Here is a 20,360-nt window from a genome sequence, read left to right as displayed (position 1 = left end):
GTGGGGCCTTAGCGGAAGTTTGAGAAGTCGATGTTCATGCCATCAGGTTGGAGGCTACCCAGACGGAATATAAGGTATTGTTCCTCCAACCTGAGTGTGGCTTCATCTTTACAGTAGAGGAGGCCGTGGATAGACATATCAGAATGGGAATGGGATGTGGAATTAAAATGTGTGGCCACTGGGAGATCTTGCTTTCTCTGCAGACAGAGCGTAGGTGCTCAGCAAAATGATCTCCCAGTCTGCGTTGGGTCTCGCCAATATATAGAAGGCCACATCGAGAGCACCGGATGCAGTATATCACCCCAGCCAACTCACAGGTGAAGTGTTGCCTCACCTGGAAGGACTGTCTGGGGCCCTGAATGGTGGTAAGGGAGGGAGTGTAAGGGCATGTGTAGCACTTGTTCCGCTTACAAGGATAAGTGCCAGGAGGGAGATCAGTGGGGAGAGATGGGGTGGACGAATGGACAAGGGAGTCGCGTAGGGAGTGATCCCTGCGGAAAGCAGGGTGGGGGAGGGAAAGATGTGCTTAGTGGTGGGATCCCATTGGATGTGGCGGAAGTTACGGAGAATAATATGTTGGACCCGGAGGCTGGTGGGGTGGTAGGTGAGGACCAGGGGAACCCTATTCCTAGTGGAGTGACGGGAGGATGGAGTGAGAGCAGATGTGCGTGAAATGGGGGAGACACGTTTGACAGCAGAGTTGATGGTGGAGGAAGGGAAGCCCCTTTCTTTAAAAAAGGACATCTTCCTCATCCTGGAATGAAAAGCCTCATCCTGAGAGCAGATGCGGCGGAGACGAAGGAATTGCGAGAAGGGGATGGCATTTTTGCAAGAGACAGGGTGAGAAGAAGAATAGTCCAGATAGCTGTGAGAGTCAGTAGGCTTATAGTAGACATCAGTACATAAGCTGTCTCCAGAGATAGAGACAGAAAGATCTAGAAAGGTGAGGGAGGTGTCGGAAATGGACCAGGTAAACTTGAGGGCAGGATGAAAGTTGGAGGCAAAGTTAATGAAGTCAACGAGCTCAGCATGCGTGCAGGAAGCAGCGCCAATGCAGTCGTCGATGTAGCGAAGGAAAAGTGGGGGACGGATACCAGAACAGGTTTGGAACATAGATTGTTCCACAAAGCCAACAAAACGACAGGCATAGCTAGGACCCATACAGGTGCCCATAGCTACACCTTTAGTTTGGAGGAAGTGGGAGGAGCCAAAGGAGGAATTATTAAGAGTAAGGACTAATTCCGCTAGATGGAGCAGAGTGGTGATAGAGGGGAACTGATTAGGTCTGGAATCTAAAAAGAAGCGGATAGCTTTGAGACCTTCCTGATGCGGGATGGAAGTATATAGGGACTGGACATCCATGGTGAAAATAAAGCAGTGGGGGCCAGGGAACTTAAAATCATCGAAAAGTTTAAGAGCGTGAGAAGTGTCACGAACATAGGCAGGAAGGGATTGAACAAGGGGAGATAAAACCGTGTTGAGGTATGCAGAAACGAGTTCGGTGGGGCAGGAGCAAGCTGAGACAATAGGTCTACCGGGACAGGCAGGCTTGTGGATCTTGGGTAGGAGGTAGAAATGGGAAGTGTGGGGTGTGGGAACTATAAGGTTGGTAGCAGTGGATGGGAGATTCCCTGAGCGGATAAAGTCAGTGATGGTGTGGGAGACAATGGCCTGGTGCTCCTTAGTGGGGTCACAATCGAGGGGTAAATAAGAGGAGGTATCCACGAGTTGTCGCTGTGCCTCGGCAAGGTAGAGGTCAGTACGCCAGACTACAACAGCACCCCCCTTATCGGCGGGTTTAATAATAAGGTTAGGATTAGTGCGGATGGAGTGGAGAGCAGAGCGTTCCGAAGGAGTGAGGTTGGAATGGGGACAAGGTGCGGTGAAGTCAAGACCGTTGATGTCCCGTCGGCAGTTAGCGATAAAGAGATCCAGAGCAAGCAGAAGACAAGAGCGGGGTGTCCATGAAGAGGAGGAGGGTTGAAGACGGGAGAAGGGGTCATCGGTGGGGGTGGAAGAGTCGTTGCCGAAGAAGTAGGCTCGAGGACAGAGACAGCAGAAGAAGAGTTCCGCACCATGGCGAACGCGGAACTCGCTGAGGTGTGGGCGAAGGGGGACAAAGGTGAGGCCCTTACTGAGGACAGAGCGTTAGGCCTCAGACAGCTGAAGGTCAGAGGGGATGGTAAAGACCCGGCATGGATGAGAGCTAGGATCAGAGGGGGGAGTGGGGAGGCTGGGGGAGTCAGTGGAGAGAGGAAGGTTGGGGTGAGAGGAAGATGGAGCCTCTGAGGGCCCAGGAGCTGACAGTGGGATCTGAGGGAGACGGGGTTGCAGACTGGTGGTGGGGGAAGGGGAGACGGGAGTCACAATAACAGCACATAAAGACCCGGCCTGGAGTTCAAGGCTGGAGTCGCAGTTGGTGGTTGCGCAATCGCTTTGAAGGCGTCCATGGAATAGGTACTATATCCAGTTGTTAAAAATACCATGAAACATTTTATTAATATCATAACTATCTTGAAAAAAAATTCAGAGAATTTGTGCAACATCATGACTTCTGTAACCTGTATATATTCAGGAACCAGAGGATCAAGCACAGCTACAGTACAACATGGAATTGCCTCATTACAGGAAAGATGCTACAGTAACAGAAGAAATTAATGAAATTCCTCAATTCTTTCCAAAAGACAGAAGAGCAAAAAAAGTATGCATAAAGCTGAGAGGCCTAAAATACCTCCCCCCAACCTCCCCCCCACTGTGAGGTAAATGATTAGGAAGCATAGATTTAATGCAATTGGCAGAATGGTTACAGAACAGTTGAGGAAAATTATCTCACCCCAGAGAATAGCAAAGGCCTAAAGTCACGGTCTAAAAGCATGGTTGAGGTAGAAGCCTGCAATATATTTACAACATGCTCTTTTTAACACTTAACACAATAGAAAGGAGGAAAACAGGAGGAGGTGCAGATAGGAAAAGTTCCAGGGCTTCTTGTGAGGCTCTGTTAGAGGAGTAGCATGCCAGTCTCAGACTCCAAGCTTTCCAGTAATAAGAATACCTGGGTGCAGGAAGGGACAGGAATAATGTCAAAAGAAAATGGGACAGAAGTGCAGCACAATGATATAAACAAACTCAGCAGCTCAGCGGGGCAGAAAATTGCCATCAAGCTGATCTAAATAGAGCAACAACGAAAGAATAAAGCCATCGATTGTGTGGGGATAGGGGACACATGACTGATAAGTGACTGGGACAGCAACACGTTTCAAGAACAACCTACAAATTCTGTGCTGGGCCTGTGACGGGGAAGATTTACAACCTGAAACGTTAACTCTACCTCTCTTTCTAGAGATGCTGCCCAACCTTTCCTGTTTCTGTTTCAGGTTTCCAGCATCTGCAGTTTCTCGATTGTCATTTTCTAAAAAGTGAAGGGATCAGTGCCAGACAAATCAGGCAGTCTAAATGGAAGCTATCAGAAAGCCAAGCTCAATGAGTACAAGAATATAAAAATATTATGGAAATAAATGGACAACAAACACCATGGAGAAAGAATTTGTTTTAGGTTAATCAGAAACATCATTCATCCAGAACACTTACAAGACTGTGCTGATAAGTCACAACTCTTTGCATGCATCTCTGATGGTAATAATCAAATATTCCCATCTAGGACTTTTACAGCTGAAATCCAGAGACACAGACAAGGGTATCAGTAGACTGGTTGATCCAGAACTACTCAAGGAGTCCTGGTATGACCTACAGAAGACTATTTTAAGGGCAAAAATATAATCCCTATTGAAGGTGGAAACAGAATTGGATGCTCGCCTGCTCTGTCAAGGTTTGCAGGCCATTACTTCCTACAAGGCGAGACCTAACATCAAGAATAGCTGTGATGCTGCACTCCCAGACGGGCTTAATGCTTTCCTGCATGCTTTGAAAGGGAGAATAAACCTACATTTTGAGAATTCCTGCAGCATCTAGCGATCCTGTGATCGTTGTCTCAGAGGCTGACGCCAGAACATCTTTCAGGAGTGTGAATCCTAGCAAGGTGTCAAGCACTGATGGTGCACCTGGTAGGACATTGAAAATCTGTGCCTACCAACTGTTGGGAATGTTTAATGACATCTTCAATCTCTGACTGTTGCAGTTAGAGGCTCCAACTTGCTTCAAAGGGGTGACAATCATACCAGTGCCCAAAAAAAGCAAGGCGAGCTACCTCAACAACTATCCCCCAACTGTGCTCACATCTACGGTGATGAAATGCTTTGAGAGGCTGGTCATGGCCATAAATCAACTCCTGCCTAAGAAAGGACCTGAACGTACTACAATTTGCCAATCGCCACAATAGGTCTACAGCAGATACGCTCACACTGGCTGTCCACTAGGTTTTGGATCACCTGGACAATTGTAATATCTATGTCAGGCTGCTATTTATTGATAATAGCTAAACGTTCAACACAATCATACCCTCAGTTCTAATCAATAAGCTCAGAATCTGGGTGGCTATACCTCCCACTGCAACTGGATCCTTGATTACCTCACCAGGAGACCACAGTCAGTGTGGATCAGAAATAACAATCAATACTGTCGCAATTGAAGGATGCAAACTCAGCCCACTGCTCTAATTTCTCAACACCCATGACTGTGTGGCTAGGCACAGCTCAAATGCCACCTACGAATTTGAGAATGACACAACCATTGTTGGCAGAATTTCTGATGGTGACAAGCAAACGTACAGGAGTGAGACAGATTAGCTGGTTGAATGCATTACCTTCAAGTTAGACATTTCTTACAAAAATAGTTCAGTAATTTTCCTTACATATTGGAGGCTGACCTGTTAGATACTATTATGAGTATAAACCCTTCGACGAAGGGTTCTATTGGAAGAATTTATAATTTATTATTACAATGGGATAAGTGTCCCTTATTTAAGATTAAACAGGATTGGGGAAAGGAACTCAATTTGACTTTTATGATGGAGAATTGGACGCAGATTCTGAAGCTGATTAACTCTTCTTCAACCTGTGCTGGTTATTCACTGATTCAATTTAAAATTGTACATTGTTACCATTTGACGAAGGAGAGACTCTCTAAAATATTTCCTAATGTTGATAGTTATTATGATAGATGTAAAACTGAGATAGCTACACTGACACATGTTTTGCTCTTGTTCTATACTGGAACAGTTTTGGAAGTCAGTTTTTTCCACAATTTCTAAAGCACTGAAAATTAATCTACAACCTAACAAATTAACTGTGCTTTTTGGAATAATTCCTCAAAATATCCATGGCATTTCTGTGTCTGACCAACATGTTATTGCATTTGTTACATTGATAGCTGGGAGGGCCATTTTGTTGAAGTGGAAAGATACATCAGCTCCTACTTTGTCACAATAGTTCTCTCAAGTGATACTATGTCTTAGTTCGGAGAAAATTAGAAGTCGAACCTTTGAACCTTTATTTGATTTTGAGAAAAGATGGGGCTCAATTGCTCGTTATTATCATTTGAGATAATTGATAAGATTTTCTCAACGATCTAATTGTAAATTTTTTGGTATATTTTTCTTTCTTGCTGGTGGTTTGATGTTTATTTTTAGAAGCTTTTTGTATGACGCATGGCTCTGGGGTTGTACACCTAATGGGGTTTTCCCCCCACTTTTTCTGCTTAGTAGGGTTTTTTTGTTATCAAAAAATTTTTCCATCTTTAAGATAATGCTTTTTTTCCTTGAGACATTGCAAGTGTTGTTACTTCAACGTACTCATGTTATTTTTTTGAATAATATAATAATAAAAAGATCAGAAAAGAAAGAGTGGTGTCGCAGAAACAACCTCGCACTTAGTATCAATACAACCAAGGAAATGATTGCGGACTTCAGGAAGGGGAACTCATGAGAACACACACCAGTTCTCATCCAGAGATCAGCAGTGGAAAAAGTCCCTGGGTATCAACATCTCTGAAGATCTATCCTGGGTCCAACGTACTGATGCAATTACAAAGAAGACACGACAGTGGCATTATTTCATTAGGAGTTTAAGGAGACTTGGTATGTCACCAAAGTCTCGCAAATTTCTACAGTTGTACCATGGAGAGCATTCTAACTGGTTACATCAACACCTGGTATGGAGCAGCCACCCCTCAGGATTGGAAAAAGATGCAGAAAGTTTAAACCTAAGCCCGTTTCATCATGGACACTAGCCTCGCCAGCACTGAGGCCACCTTCTAAAGGCAAAGCCTCAAGAAGCAGCATCCATCATTAAGGACTCCCATCACCCGGGACATGTCTTCTTCTCATTGCTACCATCAGGGAGCAGGTGCAGGAGCCTGAAAACATACATTCAACATTTTAAGAACAGCTTCTTCCCCTCATCAGATTTCTGAATGGACAATGAGCCCATGAAAACAACCTCACTATTTTGTTTTGCTCTCTTCTTGCACATGTTAATTTAAAATTTTATGTATATTCCTTATTGTAATTTATAGTTATTTTTAAATCATTATGTATTTCAATGTACGGTTGCCACAAAACAGCAATTTTCACGTCATACGTCAGTGATATTAAACCTGATTCTCATTTGGTTTCTCCCTCTACAGGTCCGCTTTGGATTACGCCTACTAGTTCTGATTTTATTGCAATGATATAAAAATCTCCAAATGTTGGGATGGGCAGGCAGGCAACAAAAGAATAGGGAGCTCCAAATCAACTGCATAGATTGCTTGGGAGGGGGGCGGGGTGGAGTTGGGTCATTGTCGAGGGATTGGTTGGGAAAAACGGAAGTCAACGCGCCTAATAACTAAATGTTTCAAGTTCACATTTATACTTTATCAGTTGTTCTCCTTACTTGACCATAGATCAAGGGTTGTAATGAGGCATCTCCTGAATCCACAATTTCAAATAATTGATATTACAATCAGATTTATCACCTTCCTCATTACTCGTTGTACCCTGTAGGTTTTACTTTGTAACTCTGGTCAGTTGTCATCAATACACATAAAAACCTGCTTCATCAAATGATGTTGAACTTTTACGCCAACATTGTGCATCAGAATGCAGTGTATTCTGTAAAAATCCACCTGCATCATTCATACTTCTCAATCACCACAATGTGGAGGAAAAGTTTATCAATGAATCATAGACACGGTTGATGCTTCCTTCTTGCACATCAGATTAATGAAGGAGAATCCTTAAAGCCACAACAGAAGCTGATCTGGCATTGCAGTATTTTGCTGCAAAACAAGCTCCTCCGATCAACCAAGGAAGGGAAAAGGGTCACACCTGGTAAAAAGCTCTATTGAAGGCAATTAGAAAATACACTTTTAAACACTCTTCTCACCTGATAATGTGTGAAAGATGCTTGGCCAGTACTGACCACTGTCTCGTTTCAACCACACACGCATTGTTCTGCAGAAAGTACATGAAAATACTTATAAATAGTGCATGAAAAATTCTTGCAAATATTCCGATTGGAATGGATGTCTTTGCCCCAAAATAATTGCTTCAGTCACAGCAAATTGCATATACTTCCTCTCTCTCATACGGAAAATGAAACCTACACATTTATATCTATTTAGCAATATAGTTTTCCTTAATTTCAAATTCATATATTTAGGATCTTGAACAAGGGCAATACTGAACTCCCTTTAAGAAGGGAACTGTATTACTTGCTGTGCAGGATATAGGAGTGCTAGTATAATTGCAAAAGGAGACTAACTTTCTGCATCAAACTTAATTAAAACAAATACATTTTCGTTAAAAAACAGTTCAAGACAGTACAAATATTTCAGAAGTCTCATACGAGCATAGTGAGTGTAAGAGAACATAAACAAAATGATTCAGAAATATGAGTTAAGATTTCATAAATACAGCATCCCAAGCAGAATGAAGGAAGCATTAATGAAATCTCCCAGTTGCTGCTACTAGTTAAGATTAAAATTTTTCTCCAGAATAACTTTGATGGTTAATTATGAGATAAAATAGTCATGAGACAAACTAACTTTACTGTTGTTTAATTCAATAGTCATATCATGACCGGCATGACTATGTAATGACCACATGAACAGTAAAATATTCAAATCAAAAAAACACATCTATTTTGTTGGCAAAAGCAATTCTCATCATTAAAAGTCTAGTTTTCAAAGTAAATAGCGAGCAAAGTCAATTTGACTACCGAAATATTTGTTTTAATTTTCTTAAAATATTTTAAAATGGAAAATGTCTATTGTAGGACAGAAAATTTATATGGATAAGGGTGTTTGACATATGTGTGTATATATGTATGTATGTATAATACACACACACACAGGTCAAGCACCATTATCCAAAATTCAAAAATTCAAAAACCTCCAAAATCTGGGAGTGGTTTGGGCACTGACATTACGTCACAAATAGGAAATTCTACAAGGTGCTGGGAAGGTTCCCAGGCGATGCGCAGGTCTCTGTGCCCCACAGACAGTTTTGAGATGTGACAGCACATATGTAATGAACAGAAGTTAGTGCAGAAAGTGAAAAATGAAGATCTTGACTGTGTATTGAAAGAGTGGATTCATCAGTGCTGGAGTAAACATATGCCGCTCAGCAGTATGCTCATCATGAAATAAACAAAGATCTGTCACGATGAACTGAAAATTGAAGGCATTTGTGAATATTCAGCAGACTGGTTGCAGAAGTTTAAAATGCACAGTATTAAATTTCTAAAGATTTGTCATGATAAAGGGCCTGCAGAGAAATTCATTGATGAGTTTGCCAAGATCATTGCGGATAAAAATCGAACATGCTGAATGGCTGCAACAGTGTGTGTGATGAACAAGTGTAAGACAAAGACTGCTTACTGGTGAGCACATAAACTCAGTCGGAAATGACGGTGACAGCAAACAACCACCGACTCCACCTTGATGCCAAAGTTGCAATACCATACCCTTCTGATGGTTATAGTTTTATGCACAAAATCATTTAAAATATTCTAGCAAACTAACCCCCCCTCCCATTGTAGTTGCTGTGGAACAGGCAGCTGTTTGAAGCTGATGTAAATGTGAAGCCAATCACAGCGCTGGAACGACACGGTCAGGAGTGGTCATTCAACGCCGACAGTGTGCGGAGGACCTGGGTCCATCACATCAGACTGTACAGAAGCTGCACAGGTGATGTAAATAGATTCTGTGTTTAGACTTGGGTTCCGTCCCCAGGCTATCTCTTCATATAGATGCAAATATTCCAAAATCCAAAATCCCAAACACTTCCAGCCACAAGATAAGTGATGCTTTGCGTGTGTGTGCGTGCGTGAAAATCATTCAGTTATTACCTGATAGGTATATTAATTCATTGTATGGTAATTGGTTTATTATTGTCACATGTACCAAGGGTACATGAAAAACTTGTCATACATACTGTCTCCACAGACCAAATCGAACCTACAAGTACCAGGGGGTGTACCTGCATGACGGACTTGAGTGGACCACCAACACAGAGACTGTGAACCAGAAGGACCAGAGTTGCCTCTACCTCGTGAGGAGACGCAGGATGCAAGCCTCTCCACCACATGCTCTACCAGTCTGTTGTCACCAGTATAACCTTCTTTGCGGTGGTGTGCTGGGGCAAAGGCATCAACATGGGTGATGCCAACAGGCACAATAAGCTGATTAGAAATAGTGGCTCTGTTATTGGAGTCCGACTGGACACACTGGAGGATGTGGTAGAATAAAGGACCCTACAGATAATCCTGGCAATTCTAGATAATGTTTCCCACCCTCTGCATGCCACCTCGGCTGAACAGAGGAGCACTTTTAGTAATAGACTAAGACAACAGCGCTGCTCCAAAGAGTGCTATATGAGGCCATTCTTACTCTCGGCCATCAGGCTCAAAAATGAGTCAACCTATAGCCAGGAACGTGATGACCATCCTCCCCCCCACACCCCCCCCCCGCCCTTCCGTTAAGACTGTTTGAGGTACCTTATTTCTTATTCTTTCTGTTCTCTTCTAATATTTATATAACTGTGCATTTGTTATGCTACTGTGACACTGTGATTTTCTTTGGTGCTGGGACCATTGTTGTTTGTTGTCTATATCAATGATCTAGATAATAATGTGGTAAATTAGATCAGCAAGTTTGCTGATGACACTAAGATAGGAGGCATTGTGGACAGCGAGGAAGGCTTTCAAAGCTTGCAGAGGGATCTGGACCAACTGGAAGAATGGGCCAGAAAGTGGCAGATGGAATTTAATGCAGACAAGTGTGAGGTGTTACATTTTGGAAGGACAAATCAAGGTAGGGCATACACAGTAAATGGTAGGGCACTGAGGAGTGCAGAGGAACAAAGAGATCTGGGAGTTCAGATACATAATTCCCTGAAAGTGGCGTCACAGGGCTTTTGGCATCCTGGCATTCATAAATCAAAGTGTTGGGTATAGGAGTTGGGATGTTATGGGGAGGTTGTATAAGACATTGGTGAGGCCAAATTTGGAGTATTGTGTACAGTTCTGGTCCCTAATTATAGGAAGGATATCAGTAAGATTAAAAGAGTGCAGAGAAGATTTACTAAGATGTTGCTGGGTCTTCAGGAGTTGAGTTACAGGGAAAGATTGAACAGGTTAGGACTTTATTCCTTGCAGCATAGAAGAATGAAGGGAGATTTGATAGAGGTTTACAAAATTATGAGGGGTATGGACAGAGTAAATCTGAATAGGCTCTTTCCACTTAGATTAGGAAAGATAAATACCAGAGGACACAGCTTTAGGGTGAAAGGGGAAAGGTTTAGGGGGAACATTAGGGGGAGCTTCTTCACTCAGGGAGTGGTGGGACAGCTGCCATCTGACATGGTAAATGCGGACTCACTCTTAAGTTTTAAGAATAAATTGGATAGGTACATGGATGGGAGAGGTCTCGAGGGTTATGGACTGGATGCAGGTCAATGGGACTAGCGGAATGTTTCGGCACAGACTAGAAGGGCCGAATGGCCTGTTTTCTGTGCTGTAGTGTTCTATGGTTCTATCAATAAAGTAACTATCTAGCTATTATACAGTGACACAGTGCATTGAGCTAGAAAAAGGTAAAACAATAACAATGCAATTAAATGTGTAATAGATACCTAAAAAGTGAGTGCAGGTAAAGATAAAGTGCAAGATCACAAGGAGGTAGATTGTGAGGCCAAGAGTCCATCTTATCATACAAGAGACCCATTGAAGTGTCTGAAAATAGTGGGACAGAAGCTGTCATTCATTCGACCTGGTGGTACCTGTTTTCAGTCTTCTTTACCTGTTGGGAGAGCGAAGAGAGAATGTCCAGGATGGGTGCGGTCTTTGATTATTCTCGCTGTTTTAATGAAGAAGTAAGTAGTATAGGCAATGATTAAGAACCAATATGGAAACTTTAGTATATTTTCTAATTCAAAATAATTGAGTAATGGTAGCTCACCGACTTTTTTCTCAAAAATATGAAACTAGTCTAATATTTATAATCAGGATATCCGGTTGAAATAAATCTTTGATCTTGAAATAAATAATACAGCAGGATTTATAAACGTTACATGCTTTTGACTTTCGTATGTGACGAGAATACACATAAATTAAGATGTTTGCTGGCCTGGGCTAGCACCAGTGGCATCAGCAGTTGGTCTGCCACCTGTCCTCAGGGGAGGGAGAGATAAGGAACACAATGAAGCAGTAATTGGAGATGTTAATGAAGGAGCCATCAGTCTGGGTATTGTCAAGATCGGCTCCCCCTTTGAACCCTGAACTGTTTGAAGTGATGGACAGGCGATACCCCAGCAGGGGGATAAAAAGGGACAGGTTCGCTAAGGCAAGACACACACACCGCGAGGTAACGAGACCCTGGAAGCGGGGCTGCCCCACAAGTCGGCGGGAGTCGTTCGGAAGGCTGGTTGCGGAACCAAGCCATAGACGCACAGGGTGGAAAGGTACAATCAGCGGGAACCCGGTGTGTGTCCACACTTGCTTGGGTGCCAGGTTCACTGCAGAGGATCGACCGCATCTGGAGGAGGGGTCACAGTCGGTGACCTCAGGTGACATCACAAAGGACTCGCCCGAAAGCTGCTTGTGAGCAATATCGCAGGTCTGTGAGTGGAAGCCGTTCTGAATGATCAGTCGTTCTTGTTCTCTCTCTCCTTCCCCCACATTGTCCATCACCACGGCAACGATTACTGCGAACTGAACTAAATTGGACTGAACTTTGCATCACTTTGAAATTGGTCATTTACCCCTAGACAACGATAGAGTTTGATTAATCTTGTTATCTTAATTCTGTGTACATGTGTGTTTATCATTGCTGAACTGTTGCATTTATTATCCTTTTTTGATTAGAGTACTGTGTTGCTTGTTTCTTTAATAAAACTTTCTTAGTTCTAGTAATCCAGACTCCAACTGAGTGATCCATTTCTGCTGGTTTGGCAACCCAGTTACGGGGTACGTAACATAAGTGGGGTTCTCGCCCGCGATTTTGAACGCTAAATTTGGGACGGAGTTAATTGATTGGGTCAAAATTCCTGAAAGAAAGAAAAGACAAACAGCAGAAATGGAGGCTGAGGAATTTATAAAGGCGCCGACCTTGGAGGCATTAGAGGATGCCCGGAAATCGGAATTGGTAGCTGTGGCCAAACTGTTGAATCTTGCTAAGGGGAAGTTGACAATGAGGAGAGAGGAGATAGACAGAGCTATCGTAGAGCACTATGCATCTAAAGGTGTGTTTCCCCAAGGCGAGCTGGGGGTGGTGTCTATTGAAAAACCTGCTGGAGACGTGGTACAGGTACAGCTTGAAAAACTGAGACTCGAGCACGAGTTCCAGGTACGGCAGTTAGAACATGAAGAGAAGCAGTTAGAAAGGCGGGAGAAAGAGAAAGAGTTAGAAAGGCGGGAGAAGGAGAGAGAGTTAGAAAGGCAGGAGAGAGAGAGAGAGACAGCTGGAGCGAGAGGAGAAACAGAGGGAAAGGGAATTCCAGCTGGAGAAGTTAAAGATAAGGGCAGAGCAGGGGCTCGTGCCGAACCAAGGTGGAGGGTTCCGGGCGACCCAGGAGGTTAGGCTGGTTCCCCCATTTGATGATACCGACGTGGATCGGTACTTTCTCCATTTTGAAAAAGTGGCTACAAGTCAGGACTGGCCGAGGGATAAGTGGGCTGTTTTGCTTCAGATTGTACTGAAAGGGAAAGCCCAACAAGCTTACTCTGCTTTGTCCGCGGAAGATGCCCAGAGGTATGAGGTGGTGAAAGAGGCCATCCTCAGGATTTATGAGTTGGTCCCGGAGGCATACCGGCAGAGGTTCCGGAATGCGAGGAAGCAGTGGGACCGCACGTATTTGGAGTTTGCCCGTGAGATGCAGACATATTGTGAGCGTTGGTGCACCTCGAAGAGGGTAGAGGGGGATTATGACTGACTGCTGCAGCTGATCCTGAGTGAGCAGTTTAAAGGTTGTGTCCCTGAGGGTATGAGACCCTACCTAGATGAGAAAGAGGCAGCCACGTTAGCCGCAACTGCTAAGTTAGCGGATGAGTATGCGTTGATGCATAAAATGAAGTTTGCCCCGAGTAAAGGCGACCAGAAGGGTAGTCAGGACGGCGGGGAGAGTCCGCTGGAAAAGTCAGAAAGTAAGCCAGGGACTAGTGAGAAGGATAAGGTAGACCGGGAGCAGTCTGGTAGGAAGTCTCCTGGGGTCGTCTGTTATAATTGCAGGAAAGTCGGACACTTTGCGTCCAGGTGCTTTGCCCCAAAGAAGGAGACGGGAAAAGGGAAGACAGCTATTTTGACTGGCTGTATCGAGCTGGTAAACGAACCGCTAGGGAAGGACAGATCTGCCAAAGTTCAGGAAGGGCGCCAGAGGTTTATCTCGGCCGGATTGGTGTCAGTGAAGGAGGGGTTAAAACCAGTTCCAGTGCGGATCTGGAGAGACACGGGAGCACGTCAGTCACTAATACTGAAGACTGTATTAGAGTTTAGCTCAGAGACCCAGACTGGGGAGGTAAAGGTCAAAGGTGTTGGGGAAGGGATACAGTCAGTCCCTTTGCACCAGATACACTTACAAAGCAACCTGGTCTCTGGACTAGTCACGATCGGGGTGAGGTCCGAATTACCGATGAAAGGCGTGGAATTCTTGCTCGGTAATGACCTCGCCGGGGGAATCGTGTTCCCAGCAGTGAGATTGACAGGTCAGCCTGCCAGCAGTGAGGCCCCGCCCATGGACTCACAGGTTCATCATGGGGCTGCGGTAGTGAATTTAGCTGAAACGTTTTTGCCAGTCTTGTACGAGATGGGGGTAGAAAATGAAAAGAAGGAGTGTAGTGAGACAAGAGGTAGTGAGGGAGCTGGGATAGACGTAGCATTAGCCAGGAAAGAATTTGTGCAGGCGCGGGAGCGAGACGAGGGGCTGATGGTTTTGGCAGAGACAGCTCTCTCTGACACAGACTTGACAAGGGAACTAGTAGGCTATTGTGTGGAGGAGGAAGTGCTAAGGAAGCAAGGGAGACCAAGTGCCGTGCTAACAGATGAGGAATGGGGGGTGGTGCAAAAGAGTTATGGGGATGAGGTTTTTAACCTGGCCCACAAGGTACCCCCCGGTGGACATTTTGCGGTGCTGGAGGAAACAGTTGGTGGAATCATGAAAGAGATTTACCGGCTGCACAGGGGGAAGGATGTTATTGATTATGGCCGACGCGAACTGGGACGGTCACAGGCTTTTGATATGCTAACAAACCTAGTTGGGGTTAGCGCGGAAATCAATGAAGCTAGGAGCCCCCTGATAAGAGAAAAAAAACATTTTGAAAAGATTAGTATGGTATCGATCAGATGGGAGAAGGCTATTGTTTTGGCCAGGTCTGCTGATAAGGTCTCTCCCTTAATCCCCGAACAAAGCGACTCTTTAGGAGAAGTAATTAAACGACTCGCACCCGTGTGTTTGATTGTCCCGAGGCGATGCAAAGAACTGGGACGTTGGGTGGTGTCTGTTATAATAGGTCAGCCTAGTAAGCAACATCCATATAGAATGAGTAATTCAGTGACTAAAGGGCTGACGAACACAGAGGTGTGTATTGGCAATTTAATATGGCTGTCTGAAGCCAGCTTGATAGTGAACCTTGAAAAAAATGAGTTCGGCCACACTAAGGTCACTTACCTGGGAATTGTGGTGACACAGGGGCAGCTGGCAGCGATGCAAGCTACAGTGCAGGCTATCGCTGACCTCCCAACCCCAACAGACAAGAGGGCCCTCAGAAGGCTCTTGGAGATGGTGGGGTACTGTAGGAAGTTTTGCAATAACTCTGCAGTCACTACCCCTCCCCCTCCTACTAAGCCCTTGCGAGAGAAAACTTAGTCGGAATGGGACGACCCTTGTTATTGTGGTCCGGGACAAAACCAAATGAGAGGTTACATTGATCGCAATTCATCAGTGTTTTTGGTCACTATGAAGTTTGCTAAATTGGAGCTTGGTCTAAGGGATTATTAATAGCACATATAAAAGGAACAGAAAATGTGATGGCTGACTGTCTGTCAGGTGTTGACAACTTCAAATTCTCTGTATTAGCCAAATAGCTGATAAAGATGTATATTTGTGTGTATCAAATAATGTACTCATGTTTGTAATTTTTACCCCAGTAAAAATCCTTAAAGGGGGGAAGTGTGACGAGAATACACATAAATTAAGATGTTTGCTGGCCTGGGCTAGCACCAGTGGCATCAGCAGTTGGTCTGCCACCTGTCCTCAGGGGAGGGAGAGATAAGGAACACAATGAAGCAGCATTTGCAGATGTTAATGAAGGAGCCATCAGTCTGGGTATTGTCAAGATCGGCTCCCCCTTTGAACTCTGAACTGTTTGAAGTGTGATGGACAGGCGATACCCCAGCAGGGGGATAAAAAGGGACAGGTTCGCTAAGGCAAGACACACACGACACCGCGAGGTAACCAGACCCTGGAAGCGGGGCCCCCCCCCGCAAGTCGGCGGGAGTCATTTGGCAGGCTGGTTGCGGAACCAAGCCATAGACGCACAGGGTGGAAAGGTACAATCAGCGGGAACCCGGTGTGTGTTCACCCTTGCTTGGGTGCCAGGTTCACTGCAGAGGATCGACCGCATCTGGAGGAGGGGTCACAGTCGGTGACCTCAGGTGACATCACAAAGGACTCGCCTGAAAGCTGCTTGTGAGCAATATTGCAGGTCTGTGTGTGGAAGCCGTTTTGGATGATCATTCGTTCTTGTTCTCTCTCTCCTTCCCCCCACATTGTCCATCACCACGGCAACGATTACTGCGAACTGAACTAAATTGGACTGAACTTTGCATCACTTTGAAATTGGTCATTTACCCCTAGACAACGATAGAGCTTGATTAATCTTGTTATCTTAATTCTGTGTACATGTGTGTTTATCATTGCTGAACTGTTGCATTTATTATCCTTTTTTGATTAGAGTACTGTGTTGCTTGTTTCTTTAATAAAACTTTCTTAGTTCTAGTAATCCAGACTCCAACTGAGTGATCCATTTCTGCTGGTTTGGCAACCTAGTTATGGGGTACGTAACATATAAGGATACAGGTAAAGGTAATAGCTCATTCAACATGCAAAACTAAATATTTTGTTTAAATCAAAACTGAATTTATCATTGAAGCCATATAAGGTAACAATGAACAGCTATTAACACGTTTTTACACAAATTTTGTTGTAGGGATTAGGTTAAATTGTCAGAATATTTTCAATGAAGGCAGAAACCTTTAACGTACCAGAGAAAAAAATAAACTTGAGCCATCTATATAAAATCTCATTCCATTCATCCATAAAATTTTCAATGTAATGTTAACTTTATCAATTATAAAGAGATTGCGCCCACAATACAACCTGAAAAAAAGTTTTTGTTGAAAAACAAATTTACTTTCCTTGCGCAAGTCATGAAAATTTCAAAAGAGATACAATAGTTGCAGCTGTCAATATCTGCAGCGCCAATTAACGTTTCAGAATGACAATTCTTTCTTACATAAAAACGAGGAGCTTGATAGACAGTGCTTTCTTTTTAAGACTTTAATAAAGTTAGCTCAGTCTACCTCCCATCTTGAATTGTTTAATGTACATGTTCAAACCTCGTAAAACATCCCTCAGGTCGTAAAAATTTTTCCAGTTGAAAAAGAAACAGGCGAAGCCAGAAAAATGACGATTTCTTTTACAACCGAAACCGACTTCTTCCAAAAATACCGAGGGTGGGAGAAACTGCATCGTTGCTTACACACACCAGAAGCCGGGAGAGGCGGTGAGTTGAGTGACTGCTGTGCCACCGAACCAGAGATCGAACAAGATGTAAACAAATGTACCGGTGGAGAAACCACCCGCGAACTCGTTAGTTTCACAAAGAAACCGACGTCTGCTCGGGACGACAGTGATGCGCACGGACACACACAAAATCCGCACACAGTCCTTCTATAAGGCTTCTGAGTCTGACTAGGGTCTCGGCCCTAAAAGTCGACTGTTTATTCATTTCCATAGATACTGCCTGACCTGCTGAGTTCCTCCAGCATTTTGTGTGTGTTGGATTTCCAGCATCTGCAGAATTTCTTGTCTTTCCAACATTTACCGTTTTTTTTTACGGAAGAGTTCCCGACCCCAAATCTACAGCCCCAGATGTTGATACCCAGAGGCTTCTCCATACCTGTCCTCGCTCACTGTGATCACCCCGTCCTCCTTCGGGATAAGGATCGCCCCATTTACCGTGTCCTGGTGCCCCTCGATTTTGTTCAGCAGCACCGGCCGACTACTTTGCATCCTGGAATGGATTTCTGCCGCCATCTTACTGCCTTTTAGACAGTGATCAGCTGACAGGCTTTTTCTTTCTGTTTACCGTATTCACTCCAATAGAGGAGGCCGAAACAAGCTGTCATTAGCAAATGATTGGCATCCAGCTTCGGGTTACAAATGCAATTGGTTTGATCGAGATACCGGGGCATAAAAAGCGTGTTATAAATTCACCAGTCCTGATGCAGGTGTTTGACACTTTCTTTTTCCTCCACAGACGCTACTCGACCCGCTGAGTTCCTCCAGCAGTTTATTTTTGTGCCCCAGTTTCAGTGCCTGCAGTCTCTCGTGTCTTCAAGCTTCTCATAATCATACTTCAACTATTATGAAAAAGTTTCCAACATTTGTTAATATACCATTTTCTCCCCACTTTATAAATCTACCTGTCAATCCCATTGCTTGAAATTGAACAATAAATATTTATGTTTTACACATGATTTGGAGGAAATAATGACGTACTGTGTATATAACCATATAACAATTACAGCACGGAAACAAGCCATCTCGGCCCTTCTAGTCCATGCCAAGCTCTTACTCTCACCAAGTCCCACCGACCTGCACTCAGCCCATATCCTCTATTCCTTTCCTGTCCATATAGCTGTCCAGTTTAACTTTAAACGACAACATTGAACCTGCCTCAACCACTTCTGCTGGAAGCTGGTTCCACACAGCTAACATTCTCTGAGTAAAGAAGTTCCCCCTCGTGTTACCCCTAAACTTTTGCCCTTAAACTTTCAACTCATGTCCTATTGTTTGAATCTCCCCCACTCTCAATGGAAAAAGCCTATCCACGTCAACTATATCTATCCCCCTCATAATTTTAAATACCTCTATCAAGTCCCCCCTCAACCTCCTACGCTCCAAAGAATAAAGACCTAACTTGTTCAACCTTTCTCTGTAACTTGGGAGATGAAACCAGGTGACATTACAGTAAATCTTCTCTGTACTCTCTATATTTTGTTGACATCTTTCCCATAATTTGGTGACCAGAACTGTACACAATTCTCCAAATTTGTCCTTACCAATGCCTTGCACAATTTCAATATATGAAAGAACTAAAATATTAAAAATGCTAATAAAATTCAGAAACTGCCACGGAATATAATGTAGCATATTACATATATTGTAATATGTAACTACAAAAAAAAGGATCTGCCGTGTTTGAACGGCAGAGCAGACTCGATGGGCCAAATGGACTAATTATACTTTTATGTCTTATGGTCATATATTGCTTAACTATTTTTCTCCCAACTGGCTGTTTCATCAGAGTCATGAATGATTAACTGTTGGACTGACATATACAGTAATTGTGTTTTCTTATCAAGTTGTGACACTTTACAGTTACGTCATCATGTTATTCTGACAGCAAAAGGAAACATACTCATAAATACCCTATAAAGACATATCCCCAGTTCACAATAAATGAACTTTGGTATTTGGTAACATTCCCCAACAGGAAATATTGTGAAAACTGTTCCAGCCAGTGCCTTTGGACAAATCAGAAGACTGTCCAATGGATGTTACAGATCAATGGTGTTTGATTTTAAAAACTTTTCAAGGAAACACATGGAAAGTAAGGAAAGAAGTAAGAATTATTACACGTATAAAAGGGAAACACTCCATGCATCATTGATGGCTGGATGTTCAAAGTAAAATTTATTATCTGAGTACATGCACGTTGCCACATTCAACCCAGAGTTTCTGTTCCTGCTGGCATATTTAGCACATCTATAGCACAGAAACTGTAAACAAACTGTGCAAATGCAGATATAAATAAATAGCAATCAATAACAAGCGTGAGCTAACAATGTAACAGTCCTTAAATGAGTGTAGCTGTCCTCTTTTGTTCAAGAGCCTGATGGCTGAGGGGTAGTAACTGTTCTTGTTCAGGCGAGAAGACTGCAACTAGTGGGACACTGTCTACGCCACCCCGGGCTACCTGCCAGCCTAGTCATCATATGGGAGCCCAAGCATGGGAGGATGAACCCTGGGCACCCTCCCAAGACTATGGTTAACACGCTCCTAGAAGACAGTGGCGCGGCTAATGTAGATGAACTGAACACACTGATGAGGGAGAGGGAGAAGTGGAGAGTCCATCATCGTGCCCGACGCCAGACCCCTAGGGCTGAGTCGACGTAGTAGTAGTAGTAACTGTTCTTGAAACCAGTGCTACAAGTCCTGAGGCACCTGTACCTTCTACCTGATGGCAGCAGCAAGCAAAGAGCATGGCCTGTGTGGTGACGATCTCTGATGATGGACACTGCTTTTCTATAGCAATGTTTCATGTAGATGTGTTTCAATGGTCGGGAGCCAGTATCCATTACTTTTTGTGGGATTTTCCACTCAAAGGCACTGGTGTTCCCATGCCAGACCGTAATGCGGCCAGTCAGCATGCTTTCCACCACACATCTCTTGAAGTTTGCCAAGGTTTTCGATGGCAAGTGAACCTCCACTGACTCCTGAGGAAGTAGAGACACTGTTGTGCCTTCTTCGCAATAACGTTTATATGATGGGTCAAGGACAGGTCCTCTGAGATAGTGACACCCAGGAATTTAAAGTTACTGACCCTCTCCATTCTGGTGCTCTGATGATTACTGGCTCATGGACC

The 20,360-nt window shown here is 43.8% G+C and overlaps 1 protein-coding gene across 4 annotated transcripts in view; it reads right to left on the bottom strand.

Annotated features, from left to right (window-relative positions):
* wdfy1 (WD repeat and FYVE domain containing 1) overlaps positions 1 to 17,783 on the bottom strand; it is a 55,012-nt gene extending 37,229 nt beyond the window's left edge. Inside the window, exons 1-3 of one of the 4 annotated variants that reach the window (XM_072255480.1) lie at positions 17,610 to 17,694; positions 11,069 to 11,235; positions 7,320 to 7,387 (exon numbers count right to left, since the gene is read on the bottom strand). In XM_072255480.1, coding sequence (XP_072111581.1) covers positions 7,320 to 7,387; positions 11,069 to 11,196 — 196 coding nt within the window. In that variant the 5' untranslated portion in view covers positions 11,197 to 11,235; positions 17,610 to 17,694. Of the gene's footprint in view, positions 1 to 7,319; positions 7,388 to 11,068; positions 11,236 to 17,609 lie in introns of those variants that run through there. The other 3 variants (XM_072255479.1, XM_072255482.1, XM_072255481.1) reach the window with 3 other exon arrangements.
* Between the last annotated feature and the right edge of the window lie 2,577 nt (positions 17,784 to 20,360).

Source organism: Mobula birostris, chromosome 4 (assembly GCF_030028105.1).
Source record: "Mobula birostris isolate sMobBir1 chromosome 4, sMobBir1.hap1, whole genome shotgun sequence".
NCBI classification, from domain to species: domain Eukaryota; kingdom Metazoa; phylum Chordata; class Chondrichthyes; order Myliobatiformes; family Myliobatidae; genus Mobula; species Mobula birostris.
This window is presented reverse-complemented; position numbering and strand designations above follow the sequence as displayed.